Genomic DNA, 22,119 nt, shown 5'->3' with positions numbered 1-22,119 from the left:
AGCCATTGAAAACCCGGTGGAGCACAGTTCTACTCTGAAACACATGGGGTTGCCATAAGTCAGAGTTGACAGCAACTAACAACAATGGCTAATGACATTAAGTATAATTTCATGTACTTGTTCCCCATCTGAATATCCTCTTTGGTGAAAGTCCCCTGCCCATTTTTTGACTGGGTCGTTTGTCTTTTTGTTGTTAAGTTGTACAAATTATATATATATTTTGGATACTAGACCCTTATCGGATATATGGCTCCCCAAATTCTTCTCCCAAGCTATAGGTTGTCTTTTTACTTTGTTGATAAAATCCTTTAGTGAACACCAGTTAATTTTTATGAGGTCCCATTTATCTACTTTGTCTTTTGCTGTTTGTGTGTTTGTTGTCCTATCTGATAATACATCATTAAAAACTAAGTCCTATGATGAATGGAAACCCTGGTGGCATACTGGTTAAGAGCTACAGGTGCTAACTAAAAGGTCCGCAGTTCAAATCCACCAGGCGCTCCTTGGAAACTCTTTGGGGCAGTTCTACTCCATCCTGTAGAGTCGCTATGAGTCGGAATCGACTCGATGGCAGCGGGTTTGGTTTTGATTTTTTTTGATGATGAATATGTATGTGCTTTAAACTCTTCTAAATAATACAAAGATCAAACAAGGATTGTACATGAGGTAATTTCTTTTCTCAAAGTGTTCAGAACTTGTCACAAAAAACTTCTACCTTTCCACTCCCACCTCTAGTCAATTAGAGACAACATTTAAAAAGTATACAAGTGTCAAAAGTTGTAGTATAAATGATAAATGCTAGATAAAACTAAGTGTGGTTAAAAGCAGTCTCTGAAATCCAGACTTAGTCTCTTCCTCAATGCGTGACTTTGGGCAAGTTACTCTACCACTCAGAATTTCAGTTTACTCCTATGTTAAGGGAAACCCTGGTAGCACAGTGGTTAAGAGCTATGGCTGCTAACCAAAAGGTCGGCAGTTCAAATCCACCAGGTGCTCCTTGAAAACTCTATGGGGCAGTTCTAACTTATCCTACAGGGTTGCTATGAGTTGGAATCGACTCAATGGAAACAAGTTAGGCTTTTTTTTTTTGCTGTGTTAAGTGGAATAATAGCACCTACTGTGCAGGGTGTAGTGAAGACGAAATAACATCTATAAAGGGTTTAACAGAGCTTAGCACGTAGTAAGTACTCAAAAACTAAGAGCTACTATTACCACTAAATGATTGTTATTATTACTATTACCATATATTAAATAGCTTGAAGTCCAATAAAAAAACACTGCAATAGTCTTGAAATAAGGTTTTGCTGTTAGTTACATATAGGACATGAGTTTTAAAAGGGGGTAGATACGAACCAAGTAAAAACCTTTTGAAGTCAAAGGTTGCCAAAATACAAGGCAGTTCGCTCTTCCTCCTACTCCTAAAACATGGACCCTCGACTTACGGTCATATCATTAAAAATCAATTACTGAGTACCTAAGGATACAATGCTGTTAGTTCAGAGAATTGATAAAATGAAAGCAACGTCGAAAGAAAAAACCGTTGAAGTGGGTAATTCAAATATCATTGACATTTAACTTTGGAAAGCATATTTCTCTTTTAAATACACATTTCTTCATTATTGCTGTATTTAACCAAATATGGAAAAACATTTCCAAAAAAATCCGTGGATTAAAAGCAGAGGGAAGCAATACAGAAGCTACCTGGTGGCAGTTTGGAATGAAGAATTCATTAATATGTTAAAAAAATCCAAAGTTGACTACATATGTATACCTATCTGCTTATAGCCTAATTCACTCTAAATTTAAAGCAAGCTTTCTAAAATATAAAGAATGTCAACTTGGTATTGCTTAAAACCACAAAAATTCTCATTTCAAATTTTATGGATTTATCATCTATACATAATAACAAGCACTTTAAAAACAAATTACCTTAAACAGTCTTCAAGACACCTCTCAGTCAAGAGTCCAAGTGATTTTTCTAAAACCTCTTTATATTTTCCAGTTAGTTTCCACAGTAATAAAGTGAAATTTTCCATTAAATTTTAATAAGGTCAACACTAAAAGTAGACAGTTCTGGAGCTTTCAATAGTGATTCAATCACAGCTATTGAAAATGATGAGTTATGCAACACTTATCATCCATGATATGTTCTATGAAATAGGATGTTACATGACTTGGATGTTGTACAAACGACGTATTACATACAGGCAGTTTTCAGGTTATAAACACCCAACTTACACACCCCCCAACTACCTACCTGCTGGCCAATGCCCAAGAGCCCCGCCCAGAGCCATGTCCTCTGCCTCACCCGCCTGTATCCCACTGGACATATATGCAGTCAGACGTTGCCCGAATGGACATTACAGAGCACATGACTGTACTTGTAAAAGACAAATTCCTTTCATATTAGGAGGAGAGGTGGGGAGACACTAGGATGAGTTACACAGTTGATGAATTTCAGTGTCTGCAAAATGTGTGGATGGACTTATATCAACAGGCAACTGGAGTTAAAGATTTCAAAGACTGAAAGGTAGTTTTAAAGATATAGAATAAGTAGTCATCTGCATAGATATAATAATTACAGCAATGAGAATAGTGATCACCCAGAAAATAAAACAGACTGAGAAGAGCGATGATAAGAGAAATGTGGGGAAAGGAACAAGAAAGAAAAGTGGTTACAAAACAAATAAAGGAAAAAAGAGGGAGGTGTCAGAGAGATAAGTAGGAAGAAACCTTGAAGAGTCATGCAAGGTACAAGATGGTTTTCAAAAAAAGTCTAATATAACTCATCTAATTAATCTATAATTGGTAGAGTTGAGACTATACCTCACTACTCTTTGCACTATACCCAATACAATAATTAACTACAGTAATAAATGATTATTTTTAGTCACTTGTTTTTTTAAAGGTGGGAGAAGGAAATTCCATTTAATTAGATTTTTTTTTTAATGGTGGGGGCAGCTAAGGAGAGGGGCAGTGCTGAATTTTCAAGCACAAGGCCCTTTATGATATGTCAAGTCTAGGGTCCAAATGAGGTTTGCTGTCCCGTCACCTGGAATGGTCTGACCCAGACAGTGGTGTCAGGCTTCTGTGTGGAAAGGAGTAAAGAGGAAAGGAGGATTTAGATAGGTCTGAGCTGGGTTCGTCCATCCATTCACCCAAAAGATATCATTGAGTATCTACTATGTGCCAGGGACACTGTTCCAGATTCTGGAGAATACTGTAATGAACAAAACGAAAACCCTCCCACAGGCCTTACATTCTAGCTGGGGGTGGGGGAAGATGACAAGTAAGGAAGTAAGCATAAAGTATGTCAGAGGAGGTGATAAGTGCTATTAAGAAAAATAGGTAAGGGGTAAGAGGGATAGAGTGATGACAGACTTTGGGAAAGTTATTTCACTTCTCTAAACCCCCGTTTCCTTATCGGTAAAACAGAGCTAACAGTATCTACCCTCAGAGGTTTTGTAAGGATTAAACGAGATAATGGATATAAAATACTTTGCATAGTGCTGGCACATAAAAAACACTCAAAACAGGTTGGCTCTTATTCCTAGGTAACTGGAAAGGAACTATTCCAAGAGGCACTGACATTCAGGGCAGGCTGCAAAAGGTCGTATGATATAGGGAGAGGGATAAGAATGATTTATGAAATATAATAACAAAAACCAGCTCTGGAAAGCCTCCAGATAGTTATGCTATTTTTAACACTAGTGATTGTGCTTTAATCGTTATGTCAGTAAAATGCACCATCTTATCTAAACGTGTTTGTTCATTTATATATTGGGAAGACTTCTTTAAGTGTTCATTTATACAAGCTAAACAGTCACAGTCTCAGAACTTCGAAAGAGAATACTTTAGGCTAGCATTGAGGTAAAAAAAAAAAAGCACCACTTTTGAGACTGTTACCAGGCAAGAACGGCAATATTCATATCCACTTATGGTCCTCACAGAGTTAACTTTTTTAAAAGAAAAGACGTACCTTAATAAATCACCATTAAAGTAAGCATAAATCTTCCACCTATATTAAATGTAGTTTGATGCTTTTAAAGTTTGACTTTTATATTTCCACAGTAATGTCATTACTCTATGATGTCATTGTTTCAACAGCTGTTTTCGGGTTAAAAAAAAAAAAAGATTATTTCTTGATTCCATGGGTTTACAGTATGATGTCATTTAATCTAGCATATATTTGAAGCTGGGGATCCCATAGAGTTAAACCATGCATTTGAAGCTTCCTAAGACATATTTTAATATACTTTTAGACATTTGAAATTGCAATTTTGTGTTTTTAAAGAGTTGAAATTCATGAAGAAATTTTATGTTTTCTGTTCTTTGATGTTGGATTTATAAGACTAAGAAACAGAAAAGTTAAAACTAATTTATTCTAAGTAATACAGGTAATGATATAAGATTTTCAATGTCCATTTAAGAAGCTGCTTTAACATATACATAGCATAGCTTTCTAAAAGCTTTTCAGGTTTAGATAATCCATTTCATCAGCAGGTTTTAGATTCTAACTCTAATCCTAAAACACATGGTAACCCATTATTATATCTCTGTTATTTGCAAACTAAGAGGAATCCAAACAAAGCATTGTCTCCTAAAACAACATGAGACAAGCAGAGAAATGAAAAAGTTTCCTTGGTAGCTGCACAGAGGTGCACACCATCTCAAACTTGTCACTGCATGTGGCAGAAGCCATTATATGAATTTATGGCATTAGTCTGTGAGATGAGAATAGATGGTGGGACAACTTTTAATTGCCTCAATTTGGACATTTCCACCTGGGAAAAAAGATTTTTTTTAAAAATAAATTGTGCATTTAAAAATATAATTAAAAAAGGACAAGTCTAATAACATTTATTAAGTACATGAAGGATCCCAACCTGAAATATATGGGCAGGTGTCAGAGATTGGTGAATACTCTGAAACTCTATACAAATTATTTTTGTATATGTGTAATTTGGGAGGGAGGTGGGAAGTCGTAGCTATCGGTGTCTTAAAAGGTTTGTGGCTCCCAAATATTTAAGAATCATTGACTTAGTCCAGGCTCATGTGCAAGTGAATCACATTCTCTGATTTAACCTGCAGTAGTGGTGAAATATGAAGAGTTCCTCTCACGTAAACTGTGAACACCTTATTCTCCGAAAGCAACTCTACTCCAGATCTGACAAATTGCACTGTAATTACTCGTTTATGTGTCTGCCTCTTCTGCTGAACAATATATTCCCTGTCATGGATTGAACTGTGTCTCGCCAAAATATGTGTCATCTTGGTTAGGCCACGATTCCCAGTATTGTGTGGCCGTTCTCCATTTTGTGATTGTAATTTTATGTTAAAGAAGATTAGGGTAGGATTGTAATACCCTTACTAAGGTCTGATCCAATGTAAAGGGAGTTTCCCTGGAGTGTGGCCTGAATCACCTTTTATCTTACAAGAGATAAATGGAAATGGAAGCAGAGAGTGGGAACCTCATACCACCAAGAAAGCAGTGCTGGGAGTCGAGCACGTTCTTTGGACCTCAGGTTTCTGTGTGGAGAAGCTCCCAGACCAAGAGAAAACCGATGACAAGGACCTTCCTCCAGAGCCAACAGAGAGAGCCTTCCCCTGGAGCTGGTACCCTGAATTCAGATGTCTAGCCTACTGGACTGCGAGAGAATAAACTTCTCTTTGTTAAAGCCATCCACTTGTTGTATTTCTGTTATAGCAGCACTAGATGACTAAGACATTCCCTAAGAGCATAGATTAGGTCTTTGTCTTCCCAGTGACTAGCAGAGTAGGAACACAGTAAGTACCTGTGACCAAAGGCATGTTTCTGTTAAACCAGTGGCCACTAATAGGAGTTCCATTTGTGAGTTCTTCTTTAGATCAACAGAGCAGAGAACATATAAGTTTGACTTCATCAGCACAATACTAACCAACTGAACCAACTGGCTTGGAGCCCTACATCATCATGATATGTATACATAAACTTTTTCATATTAAAATTTTTTATGCAACATCTATAACTAGGCTGCCACTATGAACATAGGCGTAACAATGCAATGGCTAAAAAATAACCTGACTGAGACTATCTCTAATCAGGGAGTACACACCCGTAAGGCAACCTTACATAAATGACCACTGTTGTAATGTTTTAGGCTTAGTTCAAATGTCACCTTCTCTCAAGCCTTCTTCCTAATAATCTTCATTGACAAAATTAATTTCTTCCTCATTTGTGCACTCAAGCTTTTTAGACATCCACATTTCTAGCAGCACATATCATTTTGTATTATTATCATTTGTTTGGGGGTCTGTTGTTCCCATTAAATATGTGCTCTGCTAAGATAGCCAAAAAAACCAAACCCGTTGCCATTAAGTCATTTAAGCGACACTGTGGGACAGAGCAGAACCGCCCTATAGGGTTTACAAGGCTGTAATCTTTAAGGAAGCAGATCATCACATCTTTCTCCCATGGAGCGGAGCAGATGGTGGGTCTGAACCACCAATCTTTCGGTTAGCAGCTGAGCCCTTAGCCACTGTACCACCAGGGCTCCTGCTATGACAGCAACTGTGTCTTATTTACCTCTGTATCCAACAAAGCTGTAGCATAATTCTGGGAACAGAGTGGGCACTGAATTAATGCTGAACCAAATTGATTTGTTTCTACCTAGAGAGTCTGTGGTTCCTCATGGCTAACAGCGTGCTTAGATTTAAGCCGACCAGATCCTGTCTTTAAAATCAGCCCTGGGTTCAGCAATGCAGTTGTTTCCCAGCTGCCTATGAAAATGTTGTAATATTTCAGCTGTGTTTTATTGAGTTCTTGAAGCATTTTTCCCGTCTACCCTGGGCTCATCTAGTCTTGCATCAATTCCTTGTATAAGCAGCTGCTAAGCTATCCTACTGTAGTCAGTTCTCCTTACATACTTAACCCAGCTCTGCAGATTTTGCAACATCATATCTTTAGTGCTTGATAACAAGTACTACAAGTCTAAATGAATAAGGTGCCTGGTCATTTGATGTTAAGGATAGAATATAATATTTTACTTGATTTTGCTTTCCAGAATTAAAAAAAAAAAAAAAATTTTTTCCAGAATTAGTCACTATTAAATATTTCTTTCCTTTCTTTCATGTTTAAAAAGGGTGGTTTAAAATAGTCTCAGCCCAAAATATGTTTTAGACATATAAACCCCATTACATTTTTTAAATTTACTGTTGTTCCTATTTTTTAAAATGAGTTGATAAATGTTCTAAAATTTATAATTTAAGATTAAAATGAAGCAGTTCCTATAGGAAGAATAAATGTACCAAACCAATCCAACCAAACCTACTGCCGTAAAGTTGATTCTGACTCACAGTGAGCTTACAGGACAGAGTAGAACTGCCCCATAGGGTTTCTAAGGCTACAAATCTTTACAGAAGCAGGCTGCCACATCTTTCTCCTATGAAATGGCTGGCGGGTTTGAATTGCTGACCTTTCGGCTAGCAGCCGAGCGCTTTAACCACTGTACCACCAGGACTCCTATAAATTTACCAGCACCTGTAAAAACAACTCCAATTCTTTTTCTTTTAAAAAGCAATAGCGAATGTCAAAGACTTGTTTCTTCTTATGCCAGATTCCAGCTGCTTCACTTTGTTTAAAACTGACTTCAAAGTTTAAACACTGTCCTGTCCCAACAAATAACCTCCCCCAGATGGAATTATCTTGAGTACTATCCTCAGTGTTCTGAATACCACACCTGCAGCTTTTTAATTCAACATTTTATAAACTTTCCAAAGGGAAATGATAGTTTTTTTTTTTTCTTTCTGTCCCCTAGCTTTTACCTTTAAAAAAAAAAAAGAGAGTTTAATTTCACGCACAGAGAGTTCTATAGCTGGGGTGAGTTTATAGATATCTTAGAAGACTAAAAATATTAGAGTTAGTCTCTCTACTATGCTGATTATTATCAGAGAAAGAAATGACAAGGAAATGAAAAAAGCTGTATAGTTCCAGGTTCAAGAACTTTTAAAGTTAAAAACTTACCTGAAAATACAGACGGGAGATATAGATTGGGCTCAATTTGTATCCGATCCATATCACCTGGTGAAGCTACATTTTAAAAAAAATTTCACAAGAAAATCAGTTTAGCATAGAAATAATCATGATTCATTCCTATTCACCAAAAACAAAACAAAGCAAAACCACAAACTAAATGCACTTCCAGTTACTCCATAAAACCAGGTAAAAGGAAGCCTAATCTAGTGGCCTGAATGTAAAGATGGAAATTAAACAGCTGAATTTTAATGACTGTCAATAGGAGAATAGTTTACCTAATGGATTACTATCTTTATGCATCAAACATGAGGGAAAGGCGGAAGCAAAGGATCATGAGAGAATTTGCTATTTGTATGAACTAAAATACTCACAGACCATTTTCTTCCAAGGTTAAAAATTTTCACAGATTCTCTCACTTAAGGATCTAATCATTACAAAAAAGTTTCGAATCTCCCTTCTCCCTAGGCCAGTCTATGGGCATACTGCCCAACACAATCTATCTGAAACAACCAATAAAGTTGTCAGGGAACACAGAGTCCGAGTCGCAATATACCTCTAAACCAAAGCCAAATTTTAACTTAAAGTGAATAAGAGAAAACCTTCCTAAGGTTAGAGAATTAAGAAGCAGAGAAAAGTTAAACAACTGAAGAGAGAAACTTGCAGCACATGTAGCTCTCAGGCCCACAAGATGTTCTGGGTGTGTTGATGGTATGCTGGGAACCTATACTGAGTGCTCTGAAATCAGTAACTCTCAATAGCTGCTGTTTGAAACGAATTCTTGGGGCAGAATGATATGGAAAAAATTATAATATGGTATAATATTTCTTTTATGATTTTTTCTCTAAAATAAAAAAAAGTCATTTCTCAAGCTTTATTTATTTCAAAATAATTTCAGGTGGAATTCAGAAGAAGTAGAAACTAAATAAAATTACAAGCACTACATAGTTCATTAAATGCCAATATGTTTTCAGTGGTGACAAACATTAAGCTAAACTAGTCTAATTATACTGCAGAAAACATTTAAAAAATTTAAAATATGTTAAAAATGAAACACAAGACAGGTTAACCAAAAAAAAAAAAAAAAAAGAAAGAAAGCTTAAAGAACATAGTTTTAGGAGAGAATGTATTTATTTATAAGGGTCAGATTGTGGACAAACACAAGTTACTTGTATGTCTGATAATCTGCACATAGACCAAAATTGAACATTTGACTCTGATATAGTTTCAAAAAAATCTTTAAATGCTTTAGAAGTGGTGGTTGTTGCTGAATAGATTCTAACTCATGGTTACCTCACGTGTAACAGAGTAGAACTGCTCCACAGGGTTTTCAAGGCTGAGACCTTTAGAAAGCAGATCACTTGGCATGTCTTCCCAGGTGTCTCTGGGTAGGTTCTAACGCCCAACCTTGTGGCTAGCAGTTGAATGCTTAACCGTCTGCACTCTTTAAAAATGCTTACTATGATGTTAACTATTGCGTGTTATGCTCACTTCCTCTGCCTCTAAGTTTTCCAGAGTTTCAGAGGGAGAGGAGTTACTGCTTGGTCACTCCTGCTTATTAGAGATAGTCTTTGAGATTGCACCAAGCACATATAGTACAAACATAGAAACAAACATACCAGTCCATTGATGAACCACTTGTAACAAGCAAAATTAAGTGACAGTCTTTTCTGAAATGTTTATCTGGAACTTCTCCGTTGTGTTATGGTAAGAGATAAGCTACATCACCCCCTTTCATCCTAAATAAAACTGGGTACAAACTAAGAAAACCTACCTTAGGTCTAGCTGGGGCTCAATCATAAAAAAATTTTAAGTACCTTATCTGTGTCCAGCACTATTATGCTAGGTGTTGTGCAGACTACAAAGAAGAATAAAACATTGTTTCCATTCTCTTTAATTGGAAAGACAAAACTAACAGAGGCAATTGGCAGAAGTAAGCAAATCTTCCAATTAACACTTCTGCTGCACCTAAAATATGAGAGATTTTAAAGGCCAAGAACTAATTGAGCTTTCTAACTTTCAATATTATACTCCTATCTACCAGTGTTTCTATTTGCCCAGCTCAAATTCTCTTTTCATTCTTGGTTATTTTTATTTTCTTGTTCCGGAGCCCTGGTGGTGCAGTGGTTAAAAGCTATGGCTGCTATCCAGAAGATCAACAGTTCAAATCCACCAGCTGCTCCTTGGAAACTTTATGATGTGGTTCTCCTCTGTCCTGTAGGGTCACTATGAGTCTGAACTGACTCGACGGCAACAGGTTTGGTTTCTTTTTGTTTTTGGTTCTTCTTGTTCTATTGGTTTCTTTTTAATTCTCCTTAAGGTGATATATGGAAACCCTGGTGGCGTAGTGGTGAAGAGCTATGGCTGCTAACCAAAAGGTCGGCAGTTTGAATCCACCAGGTGCTCCTTGGAAACCCTATGGGGCAGTTCTGCTCCATCCTATAAGGTTACTATGAGTCGGGATCGACTTGATGGCAACAGATTTTTTTTTTTTTGAGGTAATATGTATTGTACCTGGATGGCTTTGGAGAAAGGAGCTATGAAATATTTTTTAAACCAGTCATTCTCAACAGACGGTTGGAGTGGGGAGAAGTCTGAATCACTTTCAGGCTTTTACAAACTAACAAGGCCTCCTTCTGTACTTACAGGCTTAACCTCCAGTGGGGGTGTATCCCCAAAGGGAATCACTGCTACAGTGAAACACTTCCAAGTTAATAACTAACCAAAATGTTAATTTTATACACTCCGTTTTCTTTGCAAAACAAAAAAAGAACTACTTCTCTAATACTCTTTGCTTAATAAAACACCCTTCTGTGAAACTTTCAAAAGCAACAGCTTATTCCTGCTTTATTAAAAAAAACAAGTTTTGGAGGGGGGGCCAAGACGGCAGAATAGTAAGATGGTTCCTGTGATTGCTCTTATAACAAAGACTCAAAAAAATAAGTGAATCAATTACATATGACAATCTAGGAGCCCTGATCATCTAAGACAAAGTTGAGGAGTCACACTGAGGGGCGGGGGAGGGAGAGGCAGTTCAGAAACTGTGAAGAAGTGCCAGTCTTGAGGTAGCCAGCAACCTGCAGGCTGGGTCAGCTGGTGGATGCAGGCTGAGGCAAGCAGTAGCACCTGGAAGCATTTCAACATGTTGGGAGAGACCCGATGGCGAAGAGTCTGTACAAGCCTCCAGAGCTAGGAGGAGGCAGTGTTGGATCTGCAAAAGTTAAGTGCAAGCGTCTAACCTACCACACGGGATCAAAATACCCCTTCCCCTCAGGGACTTTCACAGCAGAGAAATGACACATTCCACTTACCCACCCCCCTCCCTGCTTTGCTCCAATACCAGTCCGGCACTATTCAACAATCGCCACGATCCCTCAGCCAGAAATAAGGGCTATCACACCCAAACCAGTCTCACGCTTTAGGGGGAAAAAAAAAAAAAAAACACCAAGTCCCCTAAGCTGGGAACTCAAGGCAGGCACTGCTCCTTTGCCTACGCACTGGCATAAGGGGTCCATGGACTTTGAATGTGCTTCACTCCTGCCTACACCTGTGTGGGCCAATTCAACATCGTAGGCCCTCGTTAGCATAGAACAACAGGATATACACCTGAAGCCTATTTTCAACTGTAGCAGCCAAGGGAAAGTTGCAGACCCGGACATTTGGACACTGCCCTGCCCATTAAGCAGGGTCCTCACTCACCCACATCAGGGGCCTGAGGACTGGAGGTTTTACCCACTCCACCTAGCCACCCAAGACAGGGGTCCGAAAATAAGTGCTGCCTCTCAGTCCTTACAGTCAACAGCACTGGGTGCCCAAAGTCCGGATGCAAAACCTACCCACCTACCCATTCTAGGGGACAGGGACATGCTTTCCACCTAGGCACTCAGGGGCAGCTGTTAGCCCCTACCTTGCTCAGCACATACCCCTGACTGCAGCCAGATACCTGTGCCTGCTCCAATCACCCCTACATAGCCCTGCCCGTCTATGACTGTAGATGACAGTCAGTACCACACACTCAGTGAACAACAACCTGGACACCTGAGCTGAATCCACACAAGTAAACAGACTCCTGGGCTCATACACCTAGTAGCAGCTCTAACTACCTGGTGACAGGATATGAGAGCATCAAAGATGCCAAGAGCCAAAGTAGCTCACAAACCCAGCCTACCTGGGCAGACCAAAACAAAACAAAACACAAGGATAAATAAATATAATACTTTATTGATGGCTCAGCGACAACAATCAATAACAAATCACATAAAGAAGTAGGTCAAGACAGTTCTGGCAGGTGACCAAAACAGAGAAATAGGAAACCTTTGGAGGAAGAGAAGGCTGTGGAATTACCCGAGTTAGGATTCAAAAGATTAATATGCAGAACTCTTCAAGAGATCAGGCAAAACTCAGACCAAGCCAAGGAACACACAGACAAAGCAATAGAGAAATTCAGGAAAACAATACAAGAACAGAATGACAAATTTAACAGGCTGCTAGAAACCCACAGGAAGACAGCAAATGGAAATCTAAAAGATTAACAATAAGATTTCAGAATTAGACAACTCAATAGCAGGTCCTAGGAGCAGAACTGCAAGTCAGAATTAGCGAGACTGAAGATAAAGCAACTGACACCAACTTATTTGAGGAAAAATCTGATAAAAGAATTAAAAAAAATGAAGAAACTCTAAGAATTATGCAGGACACTATCAAGAGGAAAAAACCTACAAGTGATTAAGGTACCAGGACAGGGGAGAATAACAGAAGATAGAGAGAGAACTGTTGAAGATTTTGCTGGCAGCAAACTTCCTTGATACTGTGAAAGATAAGAAGATATCTATCCAAGAAGCTCACTGAATCTCACACAGGGCAGATTCCCAAAAACAGTTACCAAGACATTATAATCAAGCTTGTCAAAACCAAAGATAAAGATAGAATTTTAAGAGTGGTTAGGGATAAATGAAAAGCCACCTACAAAGGAGAGTCAGTAAGACTAAATTCTGACTATTCAGCAGAAACCAGGCAGGCAAGAAGGCAATGGGATGACATATATAAAGCCTTGAAGGGAAAAAAACTGTCTGACTATTCAGCAGAAACCAGGCAGGCAAGAAGGCAATGGGATGACATATATAAAGCCTTGAAGGGAAAAAAACTGTCTGACTATTCAGCAGAAACCAGGCAGGCAAGAAGGCAATGGGATGACATATATAAAGCCTTGAAGGGAAAAAAACTGTCTGACTATTCAGCAGAAACCATGCAGGCAAGAAGGCAATGGGATGACATATATAAAGCCTTGAAGGGAAAAAAACTGCCAGCCAAGAATTACATACCCAGCAAAACTGTCTCTCAAATATGATGGCAAAATTAGGGCATTTCCAGATAAACAGAAGTTAAGGGAATTTGTAAAAACCAAACCAAAATTGCAAAAAATATTAAAGGGAGTCTTTTGGCTAGAGAACGCAACAATATCAGACAACAACCCAAGATTAGAACACAGGGCAGAACAACCAGATATCAACCCAGATATGGAAGTTGCAAAAATAAGTCAAAGCTGAAGGACTGAAAGTAGGGAAACAGAGATGTCAATATGTAAAAGATGACGTTAAAACAAAAATGGGGGACAAAATAGTGTAGTCATAGAACTTTCATATGGAGAGGTAGTTAAGCTGATATCAAGAAATAAAAGATCAGTTTAAACTTAGAAAAATGGAGGTAAATTTTAAGGTAACCACAAAGGAAACTAACAAATCTACTCATCAAAATAAAAAAGAAGAAAAACATAAAGACTCAGCAAACACAAAATCAACAATAATGAAAAAGATGAAAAGAAAATACATAAAGAAAAACCACTCGGCACAGAAAACTTAAGTGGAACAAAGAAACCGTCAACACCACAATAAAATACATTGAAATGACAGCAGCAAACTCATACCTATCAATAATTACACTGAATTTAAGTAGACAAAATACACCAATAAAGAGACAGAGAGTGCCAGAATGGATAAAAAAAACATGATCTGTCTATATGCTCCCTACAAGAGACACACCTTAGATTCAAAGACACAAGCTAAAACTCAAAGGATGGAAAAAAATATTATCAACCAAACAAAAACCAAAAAAGAGCAGGAGTGGCAATATTAATCAATGAGAAAACAGACTTTAAAGCAAAATTCATTGCAAAGGATAAGAAAGGACATTATATAGTGATTAAAGGATCACTACAATAGGAGGACATAACCATAATAAATATAAACACAGCCACCGACAGTGTTCCAAAATACGTGAAACAAACTCTAACAGCATTGAAAAAAGAAATAGACAGCTCCACCTTAATAGTAGGAGACTTCAACACACCACTTTCAGGGAAGGATAGAACATCTAGAAAGAAACTCAGTAAAGACATGGAAGATCTAAATGCCACAATCAACCAATTTGACCTCATGTACATATATAGAACTCTCCACCCAACAGCAGCCAAGTATACACTCTTTTCCAACACACAGGGAACATTCTCCAGAAACAGACCACATATTAGGCCTCAAAGCAAGGCTTAACAGAATCCAAAACATCAAAATATTACAAAGCATCTTTCCTGACTATAAAGCCATGAAAGTAGAAATCAATAACAGAAAAAGCAAGGAAAAAAAAATCAAATACATGGAAATTGAACAACACCTTGTCCAAAAGCTACTGGGTTATAGAAGAAATCAAGGATGGAATAAAGAAATTCATGGACTCAAATAAGAATGAAAACACATCCTACCAGAACCTTTGGGACGCAGCAAAAGCAGTGCTCAGAGGTCAGTTTACAGCAATAAATGCACACATCCAAAAAGAAGAAAGGGTTAAAATCAAAACATCAGCCCTACAACTCAAACCAATAGAAAGAGAACAGCAAAAGAAGCCCTCAGGCACCAGAAGAAAGTAAATAATAAAGAGCAGAAATAAATGAAATAGAGAATAGAAAAACAATTGAAAGACTCGACAAGAATGAAAGTTGGTTCTTTGAAAAGATCAACAAAATCAATAAAACACTGGCCAAATTGACAAAAGAAAAATAGAAGAAACAAACAGCCCAAAAAAGAAATGTGATGGGCGATATCACAACAGACCCAACTGAAATAAAAAGGACCATAACAGAATACTATCAAAAACTGTACTCCAACAAATTTGAAAACCTAGAGGAAATGGACAAATTTCTAGAAACATACTACCTACCTAAACTAACACAAACTGAGGTAGAAAAACTAAATAAACCTGTAACAAAAGAAGAGATTGAAGAGGTAATTAAAAAACTCCCAAGAACAAGAAAAAAAGCCCTGGCCCTGGTGGCTTCACTGGAGAATTCTACCGAACTTCCAGAGGAGCGTTAACAGCAGTATTACTAAAGGTATTTTGGAGCACAGAAAAGGAAGGAATATTCCCGAACTCATTCAGTAAAGCCACCATAACCCTGATACCAAAGCCAGATAAAGACACCACAAAGAAAACGACAGACCAATATCTCTCATGAACATACACATAAAAATCCTCAACCAAATTCTGGCCAATAGAATTCAACAACTTATCAAAAAAATAATTCATCAAGACCAACTGAGATTCATACCACGTATGCAGGGATGGTTCAACATTACAAAAACAATCAATGTAATCCATCGCATAAAATAAAACAAAAGAACCACATGATCTTTCCAACTGATGTACAAAAGGCATTTGACAAAGTCCAACCCCCACTCCTGATGAAAACTCTCAGCAAAACAGGAATAGAGGGGAAATTCCTTGACACAACAAAGGGCATCTACACAAAGCCAAGAGCCAACATCATCCTAAATGGAGAGAGTCTAGAAGTATTCCCCTTGAGAATGGGAACCAGACAAGGATGCCCTTTACCACCATTCTTATTCAACATTGTGCCGGAGGTCCAAGCAGAGCAATAAGGCAAGACAAAGAAATAAAGGGCATCCAAATTGGTAAGGAAGAAGTAAAAGTATCCCTGTTCAAAGACGGTATGATCTTATACACAGAAAACCCCCAAAGAATCCACAAGAAAGCTACTAGAACTAATAGAAGATTTCAGCAAAGTATCAGAATACAAAATAAACATATAAAAATCAGTTTGATTCTTCTACACCAGAAAAGAGAACTTCAAAAAGGAAATCAAACCAATACCATTTACGATAGCTCCCAAGAAGTAAAATACTTAGGAGTAAACCTAACCAGAGACATAAAAGACCTGTACAAAGAAAACTACAAGACACTACTGCAAGAAACCAAAAGAGACCTATGTAAGTGGAAAAACATACCATGCTCATGGATAGGAAGACTCAGCATTGTGAAAATGTCAATTCTACCCAAAGCAATCTACAGATACAATGCAATTCCAATCCAAATTCTGACAGCATTCTTTAATGAGATGGGGAAACAAATCACCAACTTCATATGGAAAGGGAAGAGACCCCAGATAAGTAAAGCTTCTAAAGAAGAAGAAGAACAAAGTGGGAGGCCTCATGCTACATGAAACTGTTATACTGCCACGGTAGTCAAAACAGCCTGGTACTGGTACAACAACAAATACATAGACCAGTGGGACAGAACTGAGAACCCAGATGTAAATTCATACACCCATGAGCAGCTGATATTTGACAAAGGCCCAAAGTCTATTAAATGAAGAAAAGACAGTCCCTTTAACAAATGGTGCTGGCATAACTGGATTTCCATCTGCAAAAAGATGAAATAAGACCTATACCTCACACCATACACAAAAACTAACTCAAAATGGATCAAAGACCTAAATATAAAATCTAAAATGATAAAGACAACACTAGGAGTCCTAATACACAGCATGAAGAGTATACAAACTATAACTAACAGTGCACAAACACCAGAAGAGAAACTAGATAACTGGGAGCTCCTAAAAATCAAACACTTAAGCTCATGAAAAGACTCCACCAAGAGAGTAAAAAGAGAACCTATGGACTGGGAAAAAATTTTTAGCTATGACATATCTGACAAGCATCTAATCTCTAAAATCTACAAGATACTGCAACACCTCAACAACAAAAAGACAAATAAGGTAATTAAAAAATGGACGAAGGACATGCACAGACACTTCACCAACAAAGACATTCAGGCAGCTAATAGATACATGAGGAAATGTTCATGATCATTAGCCATTAGAGAAATGCAAATCAAAACTACAATGAGATACCATCCCACCCCAACAAGGCTGGCACTAATCATAAAAACACAAAATAATAAATGTTGGAGAGGTTGTAGAGAGGCTGGAACACTCATGCATTGCTGGTGGGAATGTAAAATGGTATAACCACTTTGGAAAATGATTTGATGCTTCCTTTACAAGCTAGAAGTAGATGTACCATACAATCCAGCAATCCCACTCCTTGGAATATATCCTAGAGAAATAAGAGTCATCACACGAATAGATATATGCACACCCATATTCATTGCAGCACTGTTCACAATAGCAAAAAGATGGAAACAACCTAGGTGCCCATCAACAGATGAATGGATAAACAAATTATGGTACATACACACAGTGGAATACTTCGCAAGGATAAAGACCAATGATAAATCTGCGAAACATCTCATTACATGGACAAATCTGGAAGGCATTATGCTGAGTGAAATCAGTCAGTCGCAAAAGGACAAATATTCTATGAGACCACTATTATAAGAACTCAAGAAAAAGTTTAAACACAGAACGAAGCACTCTTTGATGGTTACAAGGGTGGAGAGGGGAATTCACTAACTAGACAGTAGACAAGAATCATCTTAGGTGAAGGGAAGGACAACACACGATATAGGTGAAGTCAGCAAAACTGAACCAAAGCAAAAGCTAAGATGTTTCCTGAACACAACTAAACACTTCGAGGAACAGAGTAGCCGGGGTTAGGGCCTGGGGATCACAGATTTGGGGGACATCTAGGTCAACTAGCATAACGAAGTTTATTATGAAAATGTTCCACATCCCACTTTGGTGAGTGGTGTCTGGGGTCTTAAAAGCTTGCAAGCAGCTATCTAAGATGCATCAATTGGTCCCAAAACACTTGGAGCAAAGGAGAATGAAGAATACCAAAGCCACAAGGAAAATAATAGCCCAAGAAACAAAAGGTTCACATAAAACAGAGACTCCATCAACCTGAGAAGAGAAGAACCAGATGGTGGTTGGCTAACAACAAACACCACCCTGACAGGGAACATAACAAAGAGTCCCGGATGGAGCAGGAGAAAAGTGCGGAGCAGAACTCGGCATAAAAAGGCCAGACTTAATGGTGCAACAGAGATTGGAGGAACCACCAAAACTATGGTCCTTGGAGGCTCTGTTAACCAAGAATTCAGACAAAGGTTAGACTGGACTATAAAACATAAAGTAATACTCGTGAAGAGTGTGCTAAGTTAGCTCAGTCAGATACATGAGACCAAATGGGCAGCTCCTGTCTGGAGACAGAATGAGAAGGTGAGAAGGGACAGGAACTGGTTGAATGGACACAAGAAACTGGGGTGGGAAGTGGGAGTGTGCTGTCACATTGCAGGGATTGCAACTAGTGTCACATAACAATGTGTATATAAATTGTTATACGAGAAATTGACTTGAGCTGTAAACTTTCACCTAAAGCACAATTTAAGAAAAAAACAAGTTTTAACTCAAAGAATGACAATTATTTCATTACTCCAAACCAAAGCATACTTTAGTCATTTCTTTGTACCCACCAAGCAGTGGCGTATCCAGGATATCGCACCAGCCCACCACTGTGTAGTTTTTATTAACCAGGTACAGCCCAACATCTTTCCTCAAGCACAGTAATGTGCTAATTAAAAGATTCATAAGCTTGACTTGTATTTTGAGCTGATACTACGGTAAAATTATCTAAAAGAGGGTGTCAGATTTTTGGACAGGGGCACAATTTCAGGGCTTGCCATAGGTGCCATTTTCCATACATACGCTGCTGGTCTTACTGGGTTGACAGACACTGCTCAGTAGTGCAACGCGCCCAGGGCTAGTGCAAAACGTGCCATACCCTAGTTATGCCTCTGCCACAAAAGCTGCTTTATTAGTAAAAATTTCTGAAGTGAAATAACATACAAAATCTGTTATTATTTTTAAGATGTGTCTTCAATAAGCCACTTCATAAGGTGAAGTGAAGTTATTGCAATGATGCATTTTCTTAAAGAACAAGAAAACAAATTGTTTCCCTCCAATTATACATCTTCATTTTCCCTAAGATGCCTCATTCAGTTCCTTATATATAGTTGCTCAAGAAATATCCAGCTGACTGATGTTTCTGACACCTCTGTGTCTACTAGGATACTCCTTGTGATCTTTTATGGATTATTTTCTAGAAGAAACACTCACTTTTTTTCTATTCACTCTATAGTGTGGAATGTAAGATAAAAATAAAGTCTGCAAGTGAATGACAACCACCAGTTTATATTAGAGAGGCAGCTGTAAAAGTTGTGCTCTTGGAAGCTAGAAGCAAAGCTGCCTGAATGCAAATCGCAGCACCTGACCCTACTAGCTGTGGAGCCTAGGGGAAATGCCTTCATCCTTTGTGTCTCAATTTCCTCTTCTACCTCACAGAGCTCTTATGATAATTAATGGGGACGAATAAATAACTTAGGCAATACCTGGCCCAGAATGGGCACTCAGTAAATGGTAGTTTTATTAAGTGTGATTATTTTGTAACTTTTCCTAATTGATAAAACATCATTCTCATTAGGTAACCTTTTAAAACTGTTTTTTGACAAGGAAACTTTTTTGTTTTATATAAAAAGAAAAAAAATGCTGATCATACATTACAGCAGAAGAACAACAAAGGATTTTGGAGAAAATCACAGCTCAGGTAGGTTAACAACTGACAAAGAAATCAATGCTACAAATCCGTATCAGGGACTAAAACCTACAGCCAGTGGTCTTTTCCCCACCCCCCAACTTTTTCATACTCTTCTAGGATATGTCTTCAGATAGTGAGAACTTTAAGAACCACCACAAATGATTAATTCTGCCTATTATTGCTGTTACTGAAAAAACAGTATAATCTTTAAGAACATAGCCTTTGCTTTCAGAGCTGAACCTGGATTTAGCCTCTCAGCTTCATCAGCTGTGTGACCTTGGGCAAGGTATGTAACCTCTCTGAGCCTCAGGTTCCCCAACTATAAAATGAGAATAATATTACCTACCTAACTGGTCTGATTGAGGATTAAATAAGATAATGCATATCAAGTACTTAGCAGAGTACATCACATATAGGAAGTATGCATAAATGGTAGCTATTATATATATTTTTGATGTAGCTGTAGTTATTATAATCATAAACAAAGCTCTCCTCAGCTAAACCTGGGGGAAGAATCTTGATTCCTGCAACGATTTCTCCCAAAAGTAAAATAGTCACTATCTCAATGGCGGGGGGGGGGGGGCGGGGGGTGGGTGGGTAGGGAGATATCCAACAAATAAGGTAAGCACAATGCTTACCTTGTTACCAGGTAATTTCAACAATTTCGTATTTTTTTCACATTAAAGATTCTGCTTCTAGGTATGGCTGGCATCTGTCTCTCTTCCAATGCCACAGCACCTTCCTAGAGAATCAAAGCCTCTTTTTGTATTACAATCCCTGATGGGGCAGATGATCCAGTAAGAAAGGTAAGCACGGTCTTGCTTGTGCTTACTTGGTAAACTGGAGTGAAATTGTTCACCACAGATGATCTGGTAAGCAAGGTAAGCACCGTGCTTACCTTGCCTGTTGGATAATCACCCCTGTTTTCAAAAACAGAGTTGACTATTTGTAATTTATTCTTGTAACAAGTAACCCGTTGCCAGCGAGTCAATTCCGACTCACAGCGACCCTATGGGACAGAGCAGAATTGCCCCACAGGGTTTCCTAGGCTGTAATCTTTATGGCAGCATATTGCCACATCTTTCTAATGTGGAGTGGCTGGTGAGTGTGGACCACCAACCTTCTGGTTAACAGCTGAGTGCTTAAATTCTCACTTCTTGGATGATGGGAGTTTACTGGAAGTTGAGTATTAGGCTTTGCAATTTAAAGATTAAGGTAGTAAAAACCTACAACCAGGTCAACACAACTTGAAGACTGCTTACCAAGTCTGTAGATTCTTCAGTTCCCTCCTCCTATTGTTCAAATCAAGAAACATCATACTTTCTGGTATTTGAAGTCGAAGAATGAGAAGAGAAAATTTCTAATTATTTGATCTGTAGATTTCTATTAAAATGTCTATAGAAATTTTGACTAGATAACACTGACTAAAAATTGAGTCATAAATCACCTATGAATTTAGCCTGTTACCTTTGACACACACAAAACAGACTTGTTAACTTTTAGCAAGTATTTAAAGATACCACAACATAAAAAACAGGTGTTCTTAGATTTGGAAACAGAATCCAAGGCTGGAAAATATGGAAATACAGGTGAAAATGCTTTAAATAAGGGAACAGAGGGGATACCAGGATTGTATCACTCATACATAATGCTTCTTTGAAACATTCTCATTTCAAAACTTTAGCATTTTATTTTAAACAAATCACCTAAAATCTTGTAGTTACATGATGCCAATTTGAATGTAAACCATGATGTAGTTAAGTGGGTGAGCTTTTCAAAAGACTGGTATTTCAAAGGACAGGAACCTGGGCTTTACGATGTTTGATACTCTTGCATTTAAAAAAAAATATATACTTTTGGTCTGAAAGTTTATCTTCTGGCTCTTTAATGATATCTTTAGTAAAAATCACTGGTATAGCAATGTTTAAATCTTTGAGTGTTCATATTATTGTTTTAAACAAATTCTTAATGGATTATTTAGGAAAATTGTGTAGTACTATAGATCTCTGGAAACTCTGGTGGCATAGTGGTTAAGAGCTACGGCTGCTAACCAAAAGGTCAGCAGTTCAAATCCACCAGGCACTCCCTGGAAACCCTATGGGGCAGTTCTACTCTGTCCTATAGGGTCGCTATGAGTTGGAATTGACTTGATGGCAATGAGTGTGGTTTGGTTATAGGCTCCTGGGTGGCACCAAGGGGTTAAGCTTGACTACTAACCTAAAAGTTGGTGGTCTGAACCCATCCAGTGGCACTGCAGAAGAAAGT

General features: G+C 38.0%; 1 protein-coding gene across 11 annotated transcripts in view; it reads right to left on the bottom strand.

Annotated features, from left to right (window-relative positions):
• The window catches only part of KIAA0586 (KIAA0586 ortholog), a 142,298-nt gene that overhangs the window by 3,956 nt on the left and 116,223 nt on the right, over nt 1-22,119 (bottom strand). For 9 of the 11 annotated variants that reach the window (XM_049897391.1, XM_049897390.1, XM_049897389.1 and 6 more), the window contains one exon: nt 8,003-8,068. In XM_049897391.1, the coding sequence (XP_049753348.1) occupies nt 8,003-8,068 (66 nt within the window). Of the gene's footprint in view, nt 1-1,932; nt 4,108-8,002; nt 8,069-21,116; nt 21,178-22,119 lie in introns of those variants that run through there. The other 2 variants (XR_007518854.1, XM_049897397.1) reach the window with 2 other exon arrangements.

Source organism: Elephas maximus, chromosome 10 (assembly GCF_024166365.1).
Source record: "Elephas maximus indicus isolate mEleMax1 chromosome 10, mEleMax1 primary haplotype, whole genome shotgun sequence".
NCBI lineage: Eukaryota > Metazoa > Chordata > Mammalia > Proboscidea > Elephantidae > Elephas > Elephas maximus.
The sequence above is the reverse complement of the archived record's forward strand: the minus strand, read 5'-3'. Positions and strand labels throughout refer to the sequence as shown.